General features: G+C 40.1%; 1 protein-coding gene across 1 annotated transcript in view; it reads right to left on the bottom strand.

Annotated features, from left to right (window-relative positions):
* LOC149154488 (uncharacterized) overlaps window positions 1–4,413 on the bottom strand; it is a 47,519-nt gene extending 43,106 nt beyond the window's left edge. Inside the window, exons 1-2 of the mRNA XM_089444155.1 lie at window positions 3,252–4,413; window positions 960–2,783 (exon numbers count right to left, since the gene is read on the bottom strand). Coding sequence (XP_089300281.1) covers window positions 960–2,783; window positions 3,252–4,413 — 2,986 coding nt within the window. The remainder of the gene's footprint in view (window positions 1–959; window positions 2,784–3,251) is intronic.
* Between the last annotated feature and the right edge of the window lie 15,696 nt (window positions 4,414–20,109).

Here is a 20,109-nt window from a genome sequence, read left to right as displayed (position 1 = left end):
TTATAAATAAATTATTTACAATAGACACGTTTTTATCATTGTGAACATGATGTAATATTAGCTAGGAGAAATGTGAAAACATGAATTTTAATGACTATCTTGTGATAAGTATGTGGAAAAAATAATATTTTTTGAGTTGTTCATTTTTTTTCCGGGGAAAATAGAGTTCGTAATTTCTATTAAAAAGTAGATAATAGAGATTACATGCTGTTGATGCCAAGGCATATGCAGTAGTGTGGCGTAGCCACTGTTCAGAAATATTTACATAAAGCTGTCCTGTAGGTGTCACTATGGATACGATGGGGCTGTATCCAATACAAAAATATATAACAGTTGTCCTGTAGGTGTCACTATGGATACGATGGGGCTGTATCCAATACAAAAATATATAACAGTATCACATAGATGTTCAAAAATATGCAGAGTTTTGAGGTGTATAAACCTCAAGCCAAGAACTAAACAAAGTAAAGCCGATCAGAGCCATGCAGATATATACAAAAATTGACATGTGGATCAAAATTTTCAGTTGGGGAGGATGTCCCCTTGTTGTAGACCATCAATATAGGGACGGTGGTAGAACCTGTGCATCCCCTCTGGACTGTATTCTTCAATCATCCAATCGCCTAGAGGCCGATCCACCGCTTCTTTCGAGAGCCGGTCAGCAGTTGAATTTCTTTCCCTGTAGATATGAGAAACAGTGATCCGGTCAAAATGTGTTTTGAAAAAAACAATTTCTTCCAAGATGTGTTTCAAAGAATATGTATGACAGATAGATTTATTATTTGCCCAATCAATCACTATCTTTGAGTCCCCAAAAATTTGTACTTGTCGACAATTTTTAGATAGTGCAAAATATAGTAGATGTCTCAGTGTAATAAGCTCAGCATGATTATTGGTACCCGGACCGAGTCCCAATCTCAGGTGGAAATAATGTGTTTCTGTTATATGAAATAGAATACCCCCTCCACAACCATGAGCCGATGCAGCCCCATCGAAATAGGCCCAAGGCATATCCCTGTTAATAATTTCGGGCGTGATATGCCTGGGAGGATTTGTTTTGTTTTCATATGGAATTTCTGTGTAAGCTGCGCAAATGGAAGGCGGAAGAAGCTGCCAGTTAACCCTGCCCTCCTCAAAAATGATGTCGTTGCGCTTGTTCCAAATGTACCAGGACACCACTAACGGTAGATTTCTTGCCTTTTCCGAAGTCACAGCAGTCCACCAATGCGCCCAGGCTGTAGGAATATCATCTGCGTGCCAAGCGGTGGTGATATTGAGGGACTGTTTGACCTGCTGCCAAATGTCTAAAGTGACTTCGCAAGTGAGGAATAGGTGGGGCGTAGATTCCTCCTCCTTTCTGCAGAGTACACACCAGGTAGGTCCAGCAAAAGCCCGGTTTTTGAGGTTGTCCCCGGTTGGTATTTTATTCGCCAAAATGTTCCACATTAGAAGTCTGGCCCTAGGCTGTGCTTGAAGCTGCCAGATATCCGACCACCAGTTTTTGTGAATATCAGGCTTCTTGGCCTCAATGATCTTTAAGTAGCCGAGCTTTGGTGCATATATTCCAGATTTAGCAGGTGCCCAAATGAGTTCATCTTCCTGCTCATGTAGCTTGATATGTGTTTCAGTGAGTGCCTGTATGTATCTTTGCCAATGTTCAGTCCATTCATCTGTCAAGTGCCACTGTTGATCCGTTACCCATGCCTGAGTGAATATGGTAGATCGATGTGGGTCACCAACCTGTGCTAGATATTTGATGCCCCTATTGTTGAGGTGTCGGATCAGGTCTTCCGGCAGGAGGTGAGCGTTCCCTGACCCAGGCCAAGGGTCTAACCCTATACGGACTTGTGCTCCATTACCTATTTTCCATAATAGGTTATCCTTGATGAGAGGCAAAGCTTTTAGAGTAGCTCTCCAGATCGCAGATATGCCCTGATAATTCCATGATGGTCTGCGAAGCCAATCTGTGATATTGGAAGGCCAAATGTATTTTTTATGTATAACTTCGGCCCATAAACTGTCCATCTTGAGGAGTGACCAGCCCTGTTTTGCTGTTAAAGCTTGTGCAAATTCTGAGAGGGATTTAAGCCCCCACCCACCCCATTTCTTTGGCATGGAGACGAGGGACCATCTTGTCCAAGCAAATATCTTTCCCTTTTTATTACCATTCCACAGGAATCTGTTACATATTTGTTGTATTTTTTGTAAAATGCCTTTCGGGATCCATGTGAGGGACATCCAATAAACTGGTGTGGCCTCAAGTACTGATTTGATCAGCTGTAACCTGCCAGCTTTTGACAGTAATCGGTGGTGCCAGCAGGTGATCCTTTTTTCAATTTTGTTAATAAGCCACACCCAGTGTTCAGTTTTATATCCATCCGGCCTTAATCTGAATCCGAGATATTTGATACCTTCCAGTAGATTATTTTCCAGGAAGGGAAAGAACTGCATAGCCAACTGAGTTTCCTGTTGTGTACATCTCATCAATGATCTGGTGGATTTGTCCCTGTTGATTTCCATGCCCGTAGCTTTACAGAAAAGTAGGAGGATATTATATAAAGCAGTGCTATCTCGGACGCTACCATTGAGAAAGATAAGTATGTCATCTACGAACAATAAGTGGGTAAGGGAGAATTGTTCAGTAATTTTGAGACCACTTAGCTCCCCATTCCTTTTTGCATCCTCAATGAGCCTACTCAAACCCTCCATAACAATAAGAAAGAGTAGTGGGGAGAGTGGGCAGCCTTGCCTGATTCCCCTGTTGATGTAAAAACGATCTGAGGCTGCGCCATTTATGAGTATGGCAAAGGAGACAGAAGATACACACCCCATAATCCAATTTATGAACAGATGAGGAAAGCCCAGATGGATAAGAATCATTTTAAGGTATAGCCAGTTAACCTTGTCAAAAGCCTTAGCAAGGTCAATCTTTAAGGATACACCTTTGAGGTTTTTCAACTTGATGGAATGTAAAGCTTCCTGGGCGGTGCCTATGGCTTCTTGGATATGGCGATTTTGGAGGAAAGCAAATTGTTCAGCAGATATATGAGAGGATAGGATCGGTTTAATACGGTTGGCTATGATCTTGGCAATGATTTTGTAGAGGCAATTACAGAGGGAGATAGGGCGAAAATCATTGAAGGATGAGGGGTCATCGGATTTGGGAATCAAGGCAATGAAGGTCTGATTCATAGGCGGATGAATGTGCCCCGAGATCCTGCTTTCCTCGACAACTGCTAAAAGGTCCGCACCCAGCAGATCATAAAAAGCCAGGTAGAATTCCACAGGCCAGCCATCTGGTCCCGGACTCTTATCTTTCTTAAACCATTTAAGTGTACTTTCCAGCTCTTGTATAGTGACTGGATTTGTGAGGTCTTCAATATCTTCCTGTCCAACAAAACGAGGGAACTTTTCTGCAAGTCTAATGATATCTGGTAGATTTACAACATTTGGTGCCGTGTAGAGACTCTTGAAATGTGTTACCCCCAGGCTAGCCAGTTGCTGGTGAGTAGTAGCCCATCCATCTGGTTCCCTTGGTAGCCTCCAAATGGTGTTTGATGCCTTTCTGCCATTGGCAAGGTTGTGAAAGTATTTTGTATTACAGTCCCCCGCTTTGAGCCAAATGGCTCTGCTTTTAAGTCTCCAATGCTCCTCCTTTTCTTGTAAGATTTTTGCTTTTTGCCCAAGCAGTTGGTTTAGTAGTGCTTTGGAAGCGTCGGAATGATAACCAGTCCCTCTCTCATCAGTCAATGAAGCTATCTGAGCTTCAGTATCTTTCAGAATCTGTTCATCTCTGTTCCTCTTAGATCTCGCCCAGTTCTCGGTCATTACTTTGAGCTTTTTGAGTCTCTCACAAAAATCAAGCGCTTTCCTCTGTTCCCGCAGTGGGGGCAGTGATGCCCAGAAGTCCGTGACCAACTTGATATATTCCGGTTCTTGGAGAAAGCCGGCAAAGAATTTAAAGGGAGACCGCGGCTTTGAATTGTTGTCACTAATCTGAAGAAGAATCGGGTGGTGGTCTGATAGCCCCCCTGAACTGACCCATTGTCTGTATAAGGGGCACTTCTGAATTAGTTCCTCATGCATCATAAACCTGTCCAGTCGCCTCCCCAGAGCAGCCTCACCAGTGCGCTGATTGTGCCATGTAGGTAGCTTCTTATTCATGGGAATATCCACAAGGTGATGTGAGTCTAGGATCATTTGCATTTGATCCGCGATAGGATCACACTGAGCATTATGTCCCCAGGATTCTCCAACTCCCAATGAGAAGTTGAAATCCCCCCCTATCACTGTATTCTGTGTGATATGGTTACCATTGAGGAAATCTTGCCAGTAAGGTAGACGATTCTGGTTAGGCCCATAAATATTGATAATTCTGATCGGAATACCCAGGTCACCCAAGATTATATCCATACCGAGGAATCCTCTGCCCCCCCAGGCAGAGAGTGGCCTACATTTCCTTGGGTTAATACCAATGAGTAGTCCTCCAGATCGACCACACGCATCCAGACCATGTAAAATCCATCCAGGAAGCAAAGCTTGTAGACATCTCACCGCCACCTCGGATGTGCACAGAGTTTCTTGAAGAAAAATGATATCACACCTAGATTCATGTAGGAGTCTTTTCAGAGCCAATCATTTTTTGGGGTTGGCTAGTCCCCTGCAGTTGAAGGAGAGCCAGATCATGGGACACCACAGGTCATGGGCTCAATAGCTCTAAGTGCCCGTTCAATAGTAACTTGTCGCCCCATGGCGACATCTGCAACAGCATTTAGCTTTGCTGAAGAAATTTGTGAGGGTCTGCCTCGCTTTTGTTTACGGTGGCGTCCAGGGGATGAACCCAGACCTAATATACGAGGCCGTGCACGAGGTCTCAGGTGATAATGATGTGAGCCGGATTCACCCGGAGAGGATGGAGAGTCTGTACCGCCCAGAGTCAGGTTGTGCGAGGGAGGGGTGGTAGAAAAGGTGGGTGGAGGTGGGGCAATGGTGCAGAGTATGGAGGGGAGGGACACAAACTCAGAATGGGGTGCATGCAAAGAAGAATTTACAAATGATTGCATATCATTAGAGAAAGATTGAGAAAAGGTGGGGGTGGAAGCATTACCCGGACGAGAAGGTGCAGCCTCCGCCGGTTTAGTGGCAGCCACAGCGGTCTTTGAGCGTGTACGCGGCGGTCCTGGAGCAGCCGATGCCTTCCGTCGAGCGTTCATTGAAGCGCTATCCCCCTTCTTCTTGGATGGGGTCTCCTGTTGTGTCTGTACACCCTCCATTGGTATATTATCTCCGGCATTTTGATCCACAGTGGTCTGTTGACGAGGTCCTTTGGTGTCCTCAGAAGTCACCCCCGAATTCAGTGGACAATCCTTGTAGAGGTGACCAATTTTGTGGCATCTACGACAGCGGAATGGTACGCCTTCATAATCAAGGGGCTGTTTGCGGGAAACATGGCTGTGGTGCAGGGTGATCTTTTCCTCCAATCCAGGCCTGGTGTCCAAATGGACTAGAATTCGAGCCATTGTCCTGATACCCGATTTCTCGTACGTCCTGTCGTGCTCCAGGTAAGTGCCTAGAGTGTCCCCAATTCTTTTGAATGTATACTGATTCCAAAATTGCCATGGCAGCCCAGGAAGACGAACCCAAATGGGACCAGCCCCCAGTTGTTCTCGTTCCGGGTCAAATAGGGGATCCCATCGTTTGAGCATGACTGGCGCGAGCTCAATGTGCCAATATTGGGAAAGGACCCACTGAGTGTATTCGGGCCGGTGAAAATGCAGGGCGAACCAGCCCCTTGTAAGTACCATAATATCTGGAAGTTCTTTAAAGAAAGACCCCCAAATCTCTTCCACCCAAAGCTTGAGTCGCTCCGCAGTGTATGTTCGGCCCCGAACTCTGCCAACCAGGACCTTACGAGCAGCGTCCATCACATCCGGAAGTGGTGCTTCAGGCCCAAAATTGATGTTGAAGTCAGAATCAATGGCCCGGAGGCAGCGACCTTTTGTCACCTTCTCAGAGCGTTTGCCAAATGGAGTCCCCTTCAGAAGTTTGCGGCACGGATCGGTGGAGCTGTGCTGGGCGGAAGCAGCGGAGCGAACCGGAAGCGGCGGGGTAGTGAAGCACCCCGAGCGAATCGGTGTGCGAGGGGTTGAATAGCTAGTGCCGGGGAGAAGGGATACAGTGGGGTGTATGGAGGGTTGTTGTGCCTGCGGCATAAATGAAACTGATGGTGAATGAGAGCTCGATGGGGGCGGAGGCGGAGGGGGCGGAGGTAATACAGGGCGGAGATGGTACTGGAGCGGGGCGTCAAGGAAGGGCGAGCTCAGAAAACATGAGCCCAAAAGCTGTGCCGTCGCAGGGGAGAGGGGTGGACAGTCGAGGGGCGAGGAGTCCGCGGGAGTGAGAACCGGAGATTTGTTTTTACCTGTAGAGGACAAGTGCGGCTGCTGTGACGAAGCACCTGTCACTAAACCCAGCGCAACGCTCCGCGGTATCATTTGAGGCCGCCTAGTATGAGCCCATATATCTTGATGCGGCATGGGGTCCGCCTCATAGTCGACCAACTCCTCATCACCCATTTTATCTTGTCGGTAAGAAGGCGTAAACGGGGTTCGATCGGGGGGCCGGTCTGCGGGTTGTATGGAAGAGTCAGTGCGGCAGAGAGAACCCAGGGGGGGACCGCAGATGAGAACAAAACTCCGAGTAAACCGATGTAGATGCCGCGGTTCAAGCCGACAGTTCGCCCATAAACCGATAGCCAAAACTGCAAACCGCCATGGGCAGAGGTTCTGTAACAAACCCTAGTTAGGGTTCCACCATTGTCGCCTGGAGTTGTTCGACCTCTCTTGAGTTGTTCATTAAGAAATAATCAAATATATTATTTGTCAAAAATTTAAATCTAATATAGTATCATTTTTGTATTATTTAACTCATATTTATTATTAAAAAGAGTTAAATTTAAACCAGTACAATAGCAAATAAAGAACCAAAATAGCACCAAAATGTTATATCTTTATTACTAGAAAAAAGTTCACTTGCCTCTTTAAGGGAGAACTTCCAATAGAGAAAATCCCCAACTACAAGTAAGATAGCAAACCTTATTTTACATTTCTTGATCCTCATCTTTAGAGAGAGAAATTTCTAATTTAAATTGGTAAGAGTTGCTATAAATATTAAATTTAAATTGCTTGAAAATCTCATAACTTTAGTAATAAATTAAATTTTATAAAAATAGAAAATTTTAAGTTATATTAAATCTAAATTAATTATAAAAAAATTTGACTTAAGTTTTTAAAATTTAATAATAGATTGAATTTTATAAACCAATATTGAATTGGTTAAATTATAATTTTGATTAATATTTTATATTAAAAATTGAATGAGTTACACATTTTCGTCTTATTAAGAACTAACTAAATTATTTTACATTTAATTATTTTTCCTGGTGAGTATTGAAATATTTTACTAACTAAGTTAGATTGAATATGAATGAACTATCTAAGCAATAGAAAAATATTTATTGTAATTTTACAATCATAGTTTCAACCATACTAAACTTTGTGATTTATAAAAATATCTTTGCATTTTTTTTTAGGTAAGTCGTTTTGCATTCAATTTCATATATATAAGTTTGATATAAGTTCACCAATACATAATCTATAATAAATATTATTTCATAAAAACAAAAATCATGATGATAACTATCTAACAAGCATAAACATCATCTAAGATACACATTCAAATTCACTACCATCGTCTAATTATATACACCTCAAGCACACATAAACGTCATTAGCTAGGACATAAATCTAATAATTTAACAAGGCATCATCATCGTGATCACATCTAACAAAACGTAAACATTGTAATCTAACATCATCATCACACATCCTCAAATTAATATACATCTCATGTCAAATATTTTCTATCACATACACATCTATCTGCAAGCACATTAAATGAACATATCTAACATGACCTAACAATATGCACGTCAACACCAACATACTAATTAAGTATATAAACATGAACAAGAAAAATGCATTATATATATATATATATAAACAAGTCAAAAACTACAATCAAATATCTTATACAATAGACGTAGTAGTGCCAGCCTGTTCTGTAGTAGAAGATGATGGATGGTTAACTATTGCCTCAACATCTGTCGAACTATGAGGTGGAGGAGGAGGTACTAGCTGGTCTGCATCAGAAGACGATGGATGGTCAACTACTGTGTCAACGCGGTCAAGCGAACTCTGAGGTGGAGGAGGAGGTCATTGGTATTCTCTGTTAGGAGAAACATAAGGCACATCCTCTAGCTCTGAAATCTCATCATCAGGTGATTGAGGAGGTGTACTACCAGATGGATCACCAACACCCTGACGACCACGATCCAATGGGGTAGTACTACTAAAATCATCATGATCACCACCCTCATTTGATGTATCTGACGCTATATGCCTTGGATCCCTCATCGCTACTAGTAGCCTACTAGCTCCGACGATATGACACATAAGAGACATCATCTTGCACTGACAGTCCCTGTAGATATCCACGAACCTCAGATCCATACTGATATCTCGAGTCCTCGCAGGGTAGACTCCCTCCTCAACCAAAACTCTGTTAATCTGTTGTAGTAATCTATTGGAAATCACAGACCAACCCTACAGCCCCGGACACACACACCTCCCTAAGGATATGCCTCACCTTCTTGGGCCTCACCCATCCCCTCATTTGCCCCATGTGGTGGGGGAGGAGGTATGTCCCCATCAAATGTGCCGATTTCTACAAAATATATAGTACACAACAATAATTAGACAATTTCATTAAACAATTTAATAAAACAAGTTAAAGAGCGTGCTAAAATAAATTTTATTCTAATTAATTAAAACAATAAAATGAAATTAGATTAATTTAAAGAAAACACTAATATTACTTCTATCATTTTGAGGCTCAGCTGATGTGAAGAGGATGTTGGAACACTGTCTCCAATCAATCCCCACGTAAGGAAATGCTAATGAGACAAAAGCATGGTCATCCTCACTGGCTAGTAGCGCTAGTTCCTTGATGAAAATCCTGATCGGATACTCTGGCAAGCCCCTCTTGGGCATCATCTGGCTCCATATGCACATCCAAACCTTAGTGATCTGCCTATGAGGGTGACAGTCAAATGTAGGCGTCGTCTCTGGGAACCTCTCAAAAAATAAACAAAAAATCTTTGAAGCGAAAGGGAAGGTCACCCCCACCCATGTCTCAATGCACGACATCTATCTAAAGCCATGCAAAACCGCCTCAAAAGAATGGCAGACCATTTGATCCAACGTGGTGCCTCAATCAAAGAATCAACATAATACGAAATAAGGAAACTAATGTGCTTCCTTTCACTACTAAAGTGTGCAATGGTGGTGACTAATAACGAGAGGCACCTAACCTCTTGTGCCAAAAAAGAAGAAATCCATAGCTATCCACAAGGGACATAAAAATCTGCTAGATGGACCACATGAGGCTCAAAATATCTCTGAGTGTAGGCAAGCTGACTCTCAGCTGCAACCCCATGGGGGACATCAGGGAATTGGGGAAAATCCTCCCCTCTCCTGGATAAGACAGTGATAAAGTATATGTCCTCCTCAGAGGGCCTATACCACGACCCAAGACAGACACGGAAACCCTGCTCCTAGGCACTCCATCAATGGATCATATGCGCTAATAAGACAGAGTGCGCCTTTAGGGATGTAGCCTCCTCATAGTACTTGAGGAGGCCTACATTCCTTAAGAGCACTTGGGTCACTGCAGTAATAGGGTGAGGGTATAAATCCCTCTCCCTCTCTCTAGCCTCCCATGGTTGGACCATATTGTATGGGTTCACCATTTTCTCTGACTCCCACTGCTGCTCCCTCTGCTAACGTCTATGCTACATGATTTAAATATTAACTACATCAGCCTCATACATAAAATACACTTTTTTTTATTAAATGAAAAAAATATTTATAAATATGGAAACATAAATTTCAATTAAAAAAAATCATCAGTGCGCCCAAAACACAGTCATGCACCAACTTCGATGCGCTGTCAAATCATTAAAGAAGCATTGAGAGGGAGATCATCTAGGGACTGATGGGAGAAATGAAGGGGGTTCTCTTGTGTTGAATAAACCAACAAAGAAAACAACCAAAGAGATGTGTAGGCTCTGGGATTAGAGGGGTTGAGAGGAACTTGTTGAGTTTGGATTATGAAGGATAGTGACCTTCATCATTCCAATTGAATTTGAGAGAGAGAGAGAGAGAGAAAGAGAGAGAAAGAGTTTCCTCATGGCTTCATGTTTTGGTTTAGGGGTTCCCGACGACAAGGATAGAGTAGACAATTTGGCCTATGGTTGGGTGGAAAATGGCTCACCACTCATAAGTTGTGCATAACTATGTATCATACTTAGAAAAGTTCCTTTGTATTACCTTGTAAATTTATTTTCATATATTGAAAAAATATATTCATGCTTGTGTACTAGTAATATTTTCCTGTTGAATTTGTACCTTGGTTTATGTGATGCATGTTCACGACATGAGTATGTGAATTCTAGCTGTGATGGATGAAAAATATTTATGTATGTTTGTTGAAATCCAATGTGTTTTTATGAGGACTAAGTATGATTATGTGTGTATAATTGGAATGGTTGTCATGAGTAGGGAACTCATAAGAAAATACAATAGCCTTGACTGTCTTTATGTAAGATTGATATAAGAATTTTTGAAGAAAACCTATCACTATAGAGATAGGGGATAATGGCCCCTCAACCTCTTGGGATAGCCTTGAAGGATAATTTACAGAGAGAGACCCCTAGAGGTTCTTAGATATAAAGGTTAGGTTTAACTAGCCTTAAGGGGAGAACCCTCAATATGTAATTAAGGATATGTTGTCTAGATAATTAATAAATCTAATTATGGGATTGAAATCCCATGTGATCATAACCCTGGTGCAAGGGTAAATACCTTAATTCTAGATGAGAAGAATTAGAGGAAGGAGTCTTCATATAACATCTAATGTTAGAGGTTAGAAAGTTCACTAATGAGCTATTGAATTGGTGAAATATGTTGAAATACTTTATTAGGCTACACATGGCCTTTAAAATGAGTGTGAATGCTCAGAAAACATGTTGGGGACATCTACTGGATGGGTAATTGAAGTGTATCCTTAGTTTAGAATAAGAAGACTAGGAGGTCTTATTATATTTATTCCTCAAGGGGGGGGGGGGGGGGGTGGTGTTATGGAGGATGTCACCATTTGGGACTGATAATAAACATGGTCCATGGCTAATTGGAAAGATTAAGAGCTCTCTTAAGCTATTAACTCTTTATGAGGATAAGTTAAAAGTTGTATTTAGTTGAAGCAACCCATGAGAGATTTGATCTCTCGATAAATAAAGTTATTAAGTCTAGCCTCTCTAATCCTAATTGTAATGGGTTTGAAGCTTGAAGTTATAAGATTCAAATGAGCAAGAGGAGCTCATTTAGTTAGGCCAAAATTGGGGATTTGGCCTTAGGGCCTCATTTTGACTCCATTAGGAGGATGCTTGATTGAAGGAAATGATTTGGAAGCCTACAAATTCCTTTATAGGTAAGTGAGGATTTATTAATCCTTAAAATTGTTTAGGAAAGTGTTCGACCCTTTTGGAATTGGATTTAATCAAAGGAGTGGTTTTGAATTTTAATTTTGGAATTTCTCATAAACCAATTTCATTTGGCCTTGAAGTTTAGACATGGCCCTTGGTTTTATAAGACAATTGGGACTAGAAGGAAAATTTTATGAATAGGAGAAAGGGGCTAAGTTAAGTGGTGAATATATGGATATCCAAACATTCAAACCTTGATTTTGTGCACACCTATAGAAGGGTGAGATAAATATGTTGGATATTTAGATATTTAGGCATCCAAGCTTCCATTTTAATGGAGATCCCCTTGAGAAAAATAAAATTCAGTATGTCAGAGGGTTTGGATGGCCAAAATTCTATAACATTGGAACTTGCTACAGGGGAACCTTAACAGCATTGTTGGCAACTTATCTGAGATTTGGTAATTTCTTAAAAGAAAGAGTTGATTAAAAAAATATAAACCTATATCTAAATAACAGTTAGACAAAACATGTGGTAATTATGTGGAGTCCACATAAGATGAACCCTAGTTTGTGTAGGAAGTAAGGCTTCTGATGTGGCATGTTGATGTGGCTTGATGGCTCGAAATGATGGCATGGCATGACAATGTGGTATTTTGGCAGTATGATAAACTTACATGGACAACTAAGGTGGAAGTTGACATGGAAGGTGATGTGGATCCAGGATCCAAGATTGAACTTCCAAGTGAATAAATTTTTGGAAACATCTAGATAGTGGTTATTTCAGATATCCAAGAGTCCAAATATCTGAGATACATCTTTCCAAATAAATGGATTTCTGGAAAGATCTAGATAATAGATGTTTAGGATATTTGAGAGTGGATATCCAAGATCCATATTTCCAAATAAATGGAATTTTGGAAACATATAGATAATGGATGTTTTGGATATTTAAGAATCTAAATATCTAGATAATGGACTTGTTGACAAAAGTGCCTCACCAAGATTAGAATACCAAATGATTTGGACATTTGGGAATCAATAATATTTGAAAATTGTTACGAGGAAAAGATAAAGGAAACATGCAAATCCATATATGACCTAACAGCTAAAGTGTCCAAATTGTGGATGTGTCATGTTACAATGATGACACATGGGCACAAGAATGCCATGTGTTAGTTGTATGGTTGTTGACATTTAAGCCACATGTTAATTGTATAGTTGCTGATGTGGGGCAAAAATGATAAATTTTCAAAAGGATGTAACTTTGTGCATGAAACTCATAATAATTTAAAATATATATCTTAAAAAAAAAATCAAAGAGGAGAGGACAATGGTGGCTTTAGAAAACATGTTTTAGATGGTTAATAGAAGCAAAAATTAGTTAACCCTACTTTCTTGAGGTGACCTAAGGGATTGAGTCTGGATACCTCATACCCTCAATGAGGTACATAGGGAGTTGGGTATGTTACATCAATATTATTGTTTTTTGAGGATATTTTGTAGGAAATAATAGTGCCAAGGCACATTATGGAGGAAAATATCCTCCTTGCTTTAGGCTAATTGAAAGTTTCCAGTAAGTAAAGAGGGCATCCCTTAAATTTAACAAGATTAAATTATATTTTATTCCCCAATAATAAGGGAAAAATTTCAATCTTATAATGTGAAATATAAGGCTACAAAATATTTAGTTTATACTAAAAGATGTACTCTAATGCAAATATAACATAAATGTGCTAACAACACTTTTTTCTTCCTCAACCAGTACAAGAGAATAATCAAAAGAAATGAAATGAAATTTCTTAGTTACAATCATGCAATTTAATTGCTTCAAAATAAAGGAAAGAAGATATGGAATTCAACAAGGAAATATCTGAAACACTTTAGGTTGCAAATAGATCATTACTCATACTACCACTAACAATACTAAGTACTATTGTAGTGATATTAAATATAAGCAATTTCATTGTTTCACTCATAAAAGGAAAATAAAGTTTCATCAAGTAAAAAGTAAATGCAATATTTAGTCCTTGAATAGTTACAAATGTAGGTTTCTCCAAGATAAGGTCTCTAGAAATATTTTAGACTTTAAAGTTGAATGTTTCAAATGTAAAAATAAACTAACAGATAAATTGGTCAAGCAAGGGTTGAATCCTTCACACAATGGGATCTTTCTCATTAGAGCCATTATATTTTCATTGGTCGGTTTAGATCTAATGAAACCGAGTCCATGCTTTAGTTAAACAACGATACCAAATGTTTCTTATTTCCCTTATTTTGTTTCTTTCACTGTGTAGTTCAAACATTCAATCTTTTATAATTGTCCCTTTAACTATCACTTGCATATTATTCTTTTTCTTTGGCTTTTGAATTCTTGATTTATGACTAAGTACGGATGGGTCTACCCAAAATGATGTTGTAGTTAATCCAATGATTATTGTTGTAACTGCATCTACTAAAGAAGAATTGGAACCATTAAAGACATTTAATAATGGCATTTTATTTCTAGTTCATGCAATTGTTTTCCACCTGACATCGTTTGGGGTATGATATTCATTCATTTTCTTTTGCAATATCCAACTCAGTATATAAGTTGCAATTCATATTTGGAAGAAAATTCGAATTTTTGTAATCACCACTAGAAATGCAAACTCAAGAATCAAATTTTCCTAAATTAAATTTCCTTGAATTGGATCCTCGACATCCTGGAAGTACTCTATATTATTCCAATGTTTTTTCAAGGTATCTAAATAAATTTCATCATAAAAAAACCACCCTTAATAGCCCCCATGAGAAAACATATCATTAAATGCTTTGTAGAATTTGATTATGAATTCCTAAGCAAATTTCCTAATCTCTTCGCACTTTCCATAAGCAGTAGAAAGTAAACTATGTTTTCCCTTTACTATTATTATTTTCATAATGTTAGCGCTTGAAATTTCACCTCAGGCTGAGAAAGGTAAACCTCAAGGCAACATCAAACCATTTAGCCTCGTAGCTAGCCCTACGGGGCAGGAGAAGGCTCTCTCCGGTCTATCTCGGTAAAATCTTCAATAGATGAGATGACCAATAAGGTAACACTGATATTAGGCTAGTAAACTGATCAAAGAGTTTGATTTAGGGTTTTTTGGGCTTTTGGTGGCAAATTGAGGAGAGGGCAATTTTGGGTGTGGGGATTGGACACAGCTTCTGCAGGGGGTTCCTTGGGGCGAGGTAGGAGACAGTGTTGATGCCTTTAACTGAGGTGGATGGTCAGGAATGAAAGATGAAGAGTTAAAGAGAGCAAACCATGACTTTGAATTCTCTTTAGACAAAAGAAAACATTGAAATTAAACAAATTTAAAAGCAGAGCATGGCAAGCATGAATTCTTACTTTAATACTTCATTTGTTTAATGTGCAGAAATAAAAGAAAGGAAATGAGTCACATAACAAGCTTACAAGTACATTGAGAAACACACCATCAACACATGAGTCCACAAGAATCCCAAAGAGGACTGCAAAACCCTGGTCTTCCTTAGCCAAAAATTGCAGAGATACAGTGAAATAATACAATGATAGCTTCTCCCTCAAGAGTCCAACCATGAAAATGAGCAAGAAAGTACATAATATAGATGATCTAACCTCTTTCCCTGCCTCCATGGGTCGAGCTCACTATCCTAGGAGCTGTTTCAACCACTTCTAAACTAAGCACTACAAACTAGGCAGTCAAAACAACTTGCCTCTATAAACTTGGAAACCAATTCATTCATTTAATATTTACCCTTTTCATGAATGAATGTTCTAGAAGTGTTACATAAGAGTAAAAGTGTCTAAAAAGTACAATAATTACATCAAAGAGAATCACATTTCATCCCAAAAAGTCAAACTGAGTCAAATCTGCGTTTTCTGGGCTGTACAGTGCATTTCTGGACAAAACTGCCTGACAGGTCGCGCGCCCCTGCCTAACGGGTCGCGCGTCTTTGGAGCCATGTTTGGGGCACTTGTAGGTGGACAAATTGAGCAAAAGTGGGCTTGTTGGAAAGGTCTGTGAGTCTACTTTCCAACCCAACTGGAATTTTTGAATTTGGAGTTCATTTGCCCTGTCAAAACCCAAATCTCCCAAGACTGCTTTCTGCAATTCAAAAAAGTGGCAGAAAGTCAATTTTTGCATGTATTTTGACTTTCTAGAGGCCTAAAACTTCACCAAATCTCAAGTCCATCCATGAGCATATGTAACTTTGCATGAAAAATCTGGAAATGCTGAGTTTTAGTCAAAAGGAGTTGCCCTGATGTAGGGTCGCGCGGGGGGTGAGACCCGTTAATGGGAAAAACCTGCAAATTGCCAAAAAATGCCAAAATTCACCCAAAATTCTCAAAATTTCTTGGGATTGGTGCTGTGGCTGGGCTATTTAGTGCCTTGATCCTTGAGTGAAGCCTCAGCCAAGATACGGAGGGGATTAGGCCTCTTTCTCCGTTTTAGTGCTTCGGTCAACCGCCTTTGAAACATCTTCATTTTTGCCTTGCACACATGCATCCTTGCCCAGTAGTGGTTCTTCATGTTCCTTAGCAATTTCTTCTCTTGGTTGGCCTTAGCCAACAACCTCTCCAAGTGTGCATTTACCTGGATGAGCATGGACTCTCGGTCAGCGGGCAATGGGTCACCGGGTCTTCTTCGGTTCAAGATTCGGTCACTACGAATCCTCCATAGCTCATCAAGTGCCTTCTCCTCCTCCAACTGTTTGTTGCGCTACTCCAGGTATGTAATGGTCCATTGTGCACCCTCTAATCTCCTCTGTAAGGCATCATTTTCAGCTTTGAAATGCTGAATGACCTCCTTTGCCTCTTGGCTCGGAGAAATGGCCTCAAGATCAACAAGCTCAATATCTGGAACTCCTGATGGCCCCTCATCAATCTTAGGCTGCTTGCCCCTCTGTGCTGCCTGTGCTGCTGAAGAGAGCGAGGCCCCTTCCACCTGATGTGGAGATAACACTCGCTGAGCTGATGATGAAGGCGAGATCCCTTCCACCTGCTGTGGAGATAGTACTCGCCTAGCTGCTGCAAATAAGGCCCTCGGGCCTTTCTGATAGGTGACCAGAGGTGAGGAGCTGACATGTCTAGTGACAGGGATGTCATGCTGCTGTGATGGTCCTCTCTCCTAATGAATAATCTCAGGATGTGGCGAGGGTGGTGCTGTGAAAAACTCACGAGAGATGAACTCCTCCCATGAGATGCCCTGCTGAGTCAACTGATGCAATACTACTAGCTGAATCAAACCATAATGATAAAGGCTCCTGTACTGCTGTGCCGGGCTCTTCCTCCGTAACATGGGCACCATCCTCTGAATGTTCTGATAGAAGAAAATAGGGATGTTCATCATCCTCACTCGGGTGAAGTGCATCATGAGGCGAATATGATATGAATACACCTGTGAAAATCTGCCCTCACAGGTAAAATAGTGCATGATGAGCCTCATCATGGGAGCATACTCGCTCCTGAGAAACCTGAACGGAAACACACCTGCCAAATGTCTCATGAATGGTGGCCGGACAAAAGGCTCAAAATGAACATAATCTAGCACCTTGCGCTTGTTCCACACCTCCCCAACATTAGGTATCCCTGTGGCATGTGAGATCACCTCAGGTGTCAATGTAAAGTTTACCCCTGCAAGGTTGACATGTCCATCATGCAAGTGTAAGACAAATAGGCGAGCCAACTCTCTATGGTGCTGAATCCATGAGATCCTCTCACAAAACTCATAGCAAGACATATATTGAAAACATGTGACTGCCATAGGACAAGCCTGTAACTCTGCTAAAGAAGTGGGCTCCTCTCTCTTATGATGTCCACCCTTACCACCCTTATGAGGCCTCCTCTGTACCTCAATCTCTGAAGCTGATGACTGGTCATCACTTTGCTCATAGGTTTCGGTTTCTGACATGTTTAAAAGAGCAAAGTGGACAAAATGTACTGCTGCTTCTGCTTTATAAAATGCTGATTTCTATGCTGTTTCAAGGGGACAAGGACATGAGGGAAATGTTAGGGGAGGGACCTTTTTACAAGGAATTGGGAATATATGAATATAACAGGGAATTTAAGGAAAACATTGCAAACAATTACTGCATATAGGAATACATGTTTATAATTAGGAATATTGGGAAATCATTTGCAAAAATCACTGCATATGGGAATACATGTATAGAAAGTGAACATATGGGAATATGAATACATGCACTAACAGGGGAAGACAGGGAAACATATTTACAAAACTCTTTACATATTCACCAACAAATTCTTGTGTTTACACATGCATATGGTGCAGCAATATTAGGGTTTGAGTTTTTTGATGCTTTGGGAGAGGGGTAGGGTTTGCATTTTTAGTGATTAGGGAGAAGGGAGGGTTTGCATTTTATTTATAAAATAGTATGGGAAAATACAAATGTGAGTGGAAAGGGGAAGGAGGGAAACAATTACAAAGGGAAAAAACCTTGAAACAACACAAACCCTAGCACATTTTAACCATTAATATTGCAGTCATATGAAGCCTCTTCCACTTGCACAATTTGATTCTTAAACACAAGCATGAGGGCCTTCAATCATAACCAACAACCAAATTGAAGTGTAGAGGGCCTACCTCAAACAACTTGAAGATTTGGAGGGAGTTTGAGCGATTTTGAGTTGAGTTTGCAGGGGAAACGTTGACGGGTCGCGCGCCTTACCCAACGGGTCGCGCGCGCTTGACGGGTCGCACCCGTTACAAAACAACACTGCTGGATGCTCGCTGACGGGTTGCGCGCCTGGCCTGACGGGTCGCGCGCCTGTCTTGAGCCCGAATTTGACCAGATTTTGCCCAAAGCTCTTGGATACTTGCTCACTCGCACTTGCCAATGCCTTGGATGCATAATGAGAGTAAAAGGAGGGAGATTGGTTTTTTATAAACTCCATTTGAAAAAATTTCATGCTCAAACCCACTTTCTAAAGTTTCTCATTGACACTTTACAAAACTGACTTTTTGGCTTCCTTTGTCCTGAAATTGACTCATTTAGTGCTCTGACTTGATTCTTTTTGCAGGTAGATCATCTGAGGGATCTAGGCAAGGGGACTAGGGTTGCATTTTGTCCGCTAAACACTTTTGAAATTTCATCACTTTTTACAAAAATTTAAAATGACCTTGGCTTTAAAAACAGAGTTTTTAAATCCAAGGTGAAAATTAACTGTACAAGATTAAAAATCTCGAATAAACATCTTTACAATCATCCGTCTGGCTTGCTGAGCACTTATTGACCTTCAAAACATGACCTTGTAGACATTTTTGACCAAAACCCTAAACCTAGGAAATTGACCTCAAGACAAGACAAGACAAGCTTAAAAGAGCTTAATGACTGAAATGACCTGAGCCAGCAATGCCAAGAGGGGAAAAATATACCAGCTCCTCCATTAGGGTTATGGCATGCCCAATGGGATGCAAAAAATTGACACTGATGAGACACCTACATATGCAAATGCAAAGAGTTTTGATCGCTGATGGAGGGCTCAAGACCGACTCTAACACATAATAAAGTAAGTTAATATCTCGAGGCATTTCTGATTATCTCCTGACTAGTTATTCATAGATTTAATTACTTCACCAACTACTTTGAATTTATTTCCATGTTGTTCCCATGCTTATTTACAAATTTAATTACTTCATCAACTACTTCAACTTTATTTCCATGATGTTCCCATGCTTTTTTGCTATTCATTCTTAGGCTTATTTCTAAATTTTCAATATTAGAATAGTGAACTAATATTTATGTTTGTTCATTACTACTTTTACTTAGTCACGTAGATAATGTCCCCCCTAGTAAAAATTCTTAGCCTCCAGTTTTTAATGGAGACTTTTCTTCAATTCTTCAAAAGATACCATGATTTTAGCTTATTTAGCTATTTGTTTATCTTTCTGAGCAATATCAACATGATTTTGATTGATAATTTGATGTCTTTTCTTCAATAGAGACTACATATCCACTATTACTTTTTGTGCTTGGGACAATTTCTTTTTCAATTGGATATTTTTCTCTTTGTTTCAGAACCTAGCTCAAATGTTTCTACCTATAAAAGAACATTTTTATTTTTATTTTATTCTTTCTGTTAAATCATTTGTTCTTTCTTCTTCCAAATTTTTATTAATCTTATCATTTTTATTATTTTTCTATGTCAAAACTTTAATTTGATTCTTCATTTGAACCGTTTCCTTTTTTAGCTCTACTAGCTCCATACTTTGACTATGTTTATTAGTAGAAAAATTCAACGTAGCCCTTAGAGTTTGTATTTCTTTGTGCTTTTGTCTTAACATTAGAGCAACATTTGCTCTATCTCGATTTGGTGTTACCACAATGAGAATTTTTTGTTGCAAATATGCAATTGTTATAGATATGTCTCTATTAGCGATTTGCTTAGTTCAAAGTTGTTACTCCAACTTATGAATATGTGTCTTCATTTTCCTTACACAAAAAAAGGCTTGTATCAAATCCCTCATTGTCACATCACAT

The sequence above is a fragment of the Pinus tabuliformis genome, chromosome 9 (genome assembly GCF_031772625.1).
Source record: "Pinus tabuliformis cultivar Carrire ecotype Pingquan chromosome 9, CPIR1, whole genome shotgun sequence".
Classification (NCBI taxonomy): domain Eukaryota; kingdom Viridiplantae; phylum Streptophyta; class Pinopsida; order Pinales; family Pinaceae; genus Pinus; species Pinus tabuliformis.
This window is presented reverse-complemented; position numbering and strand designations above follow the sequence as displayed.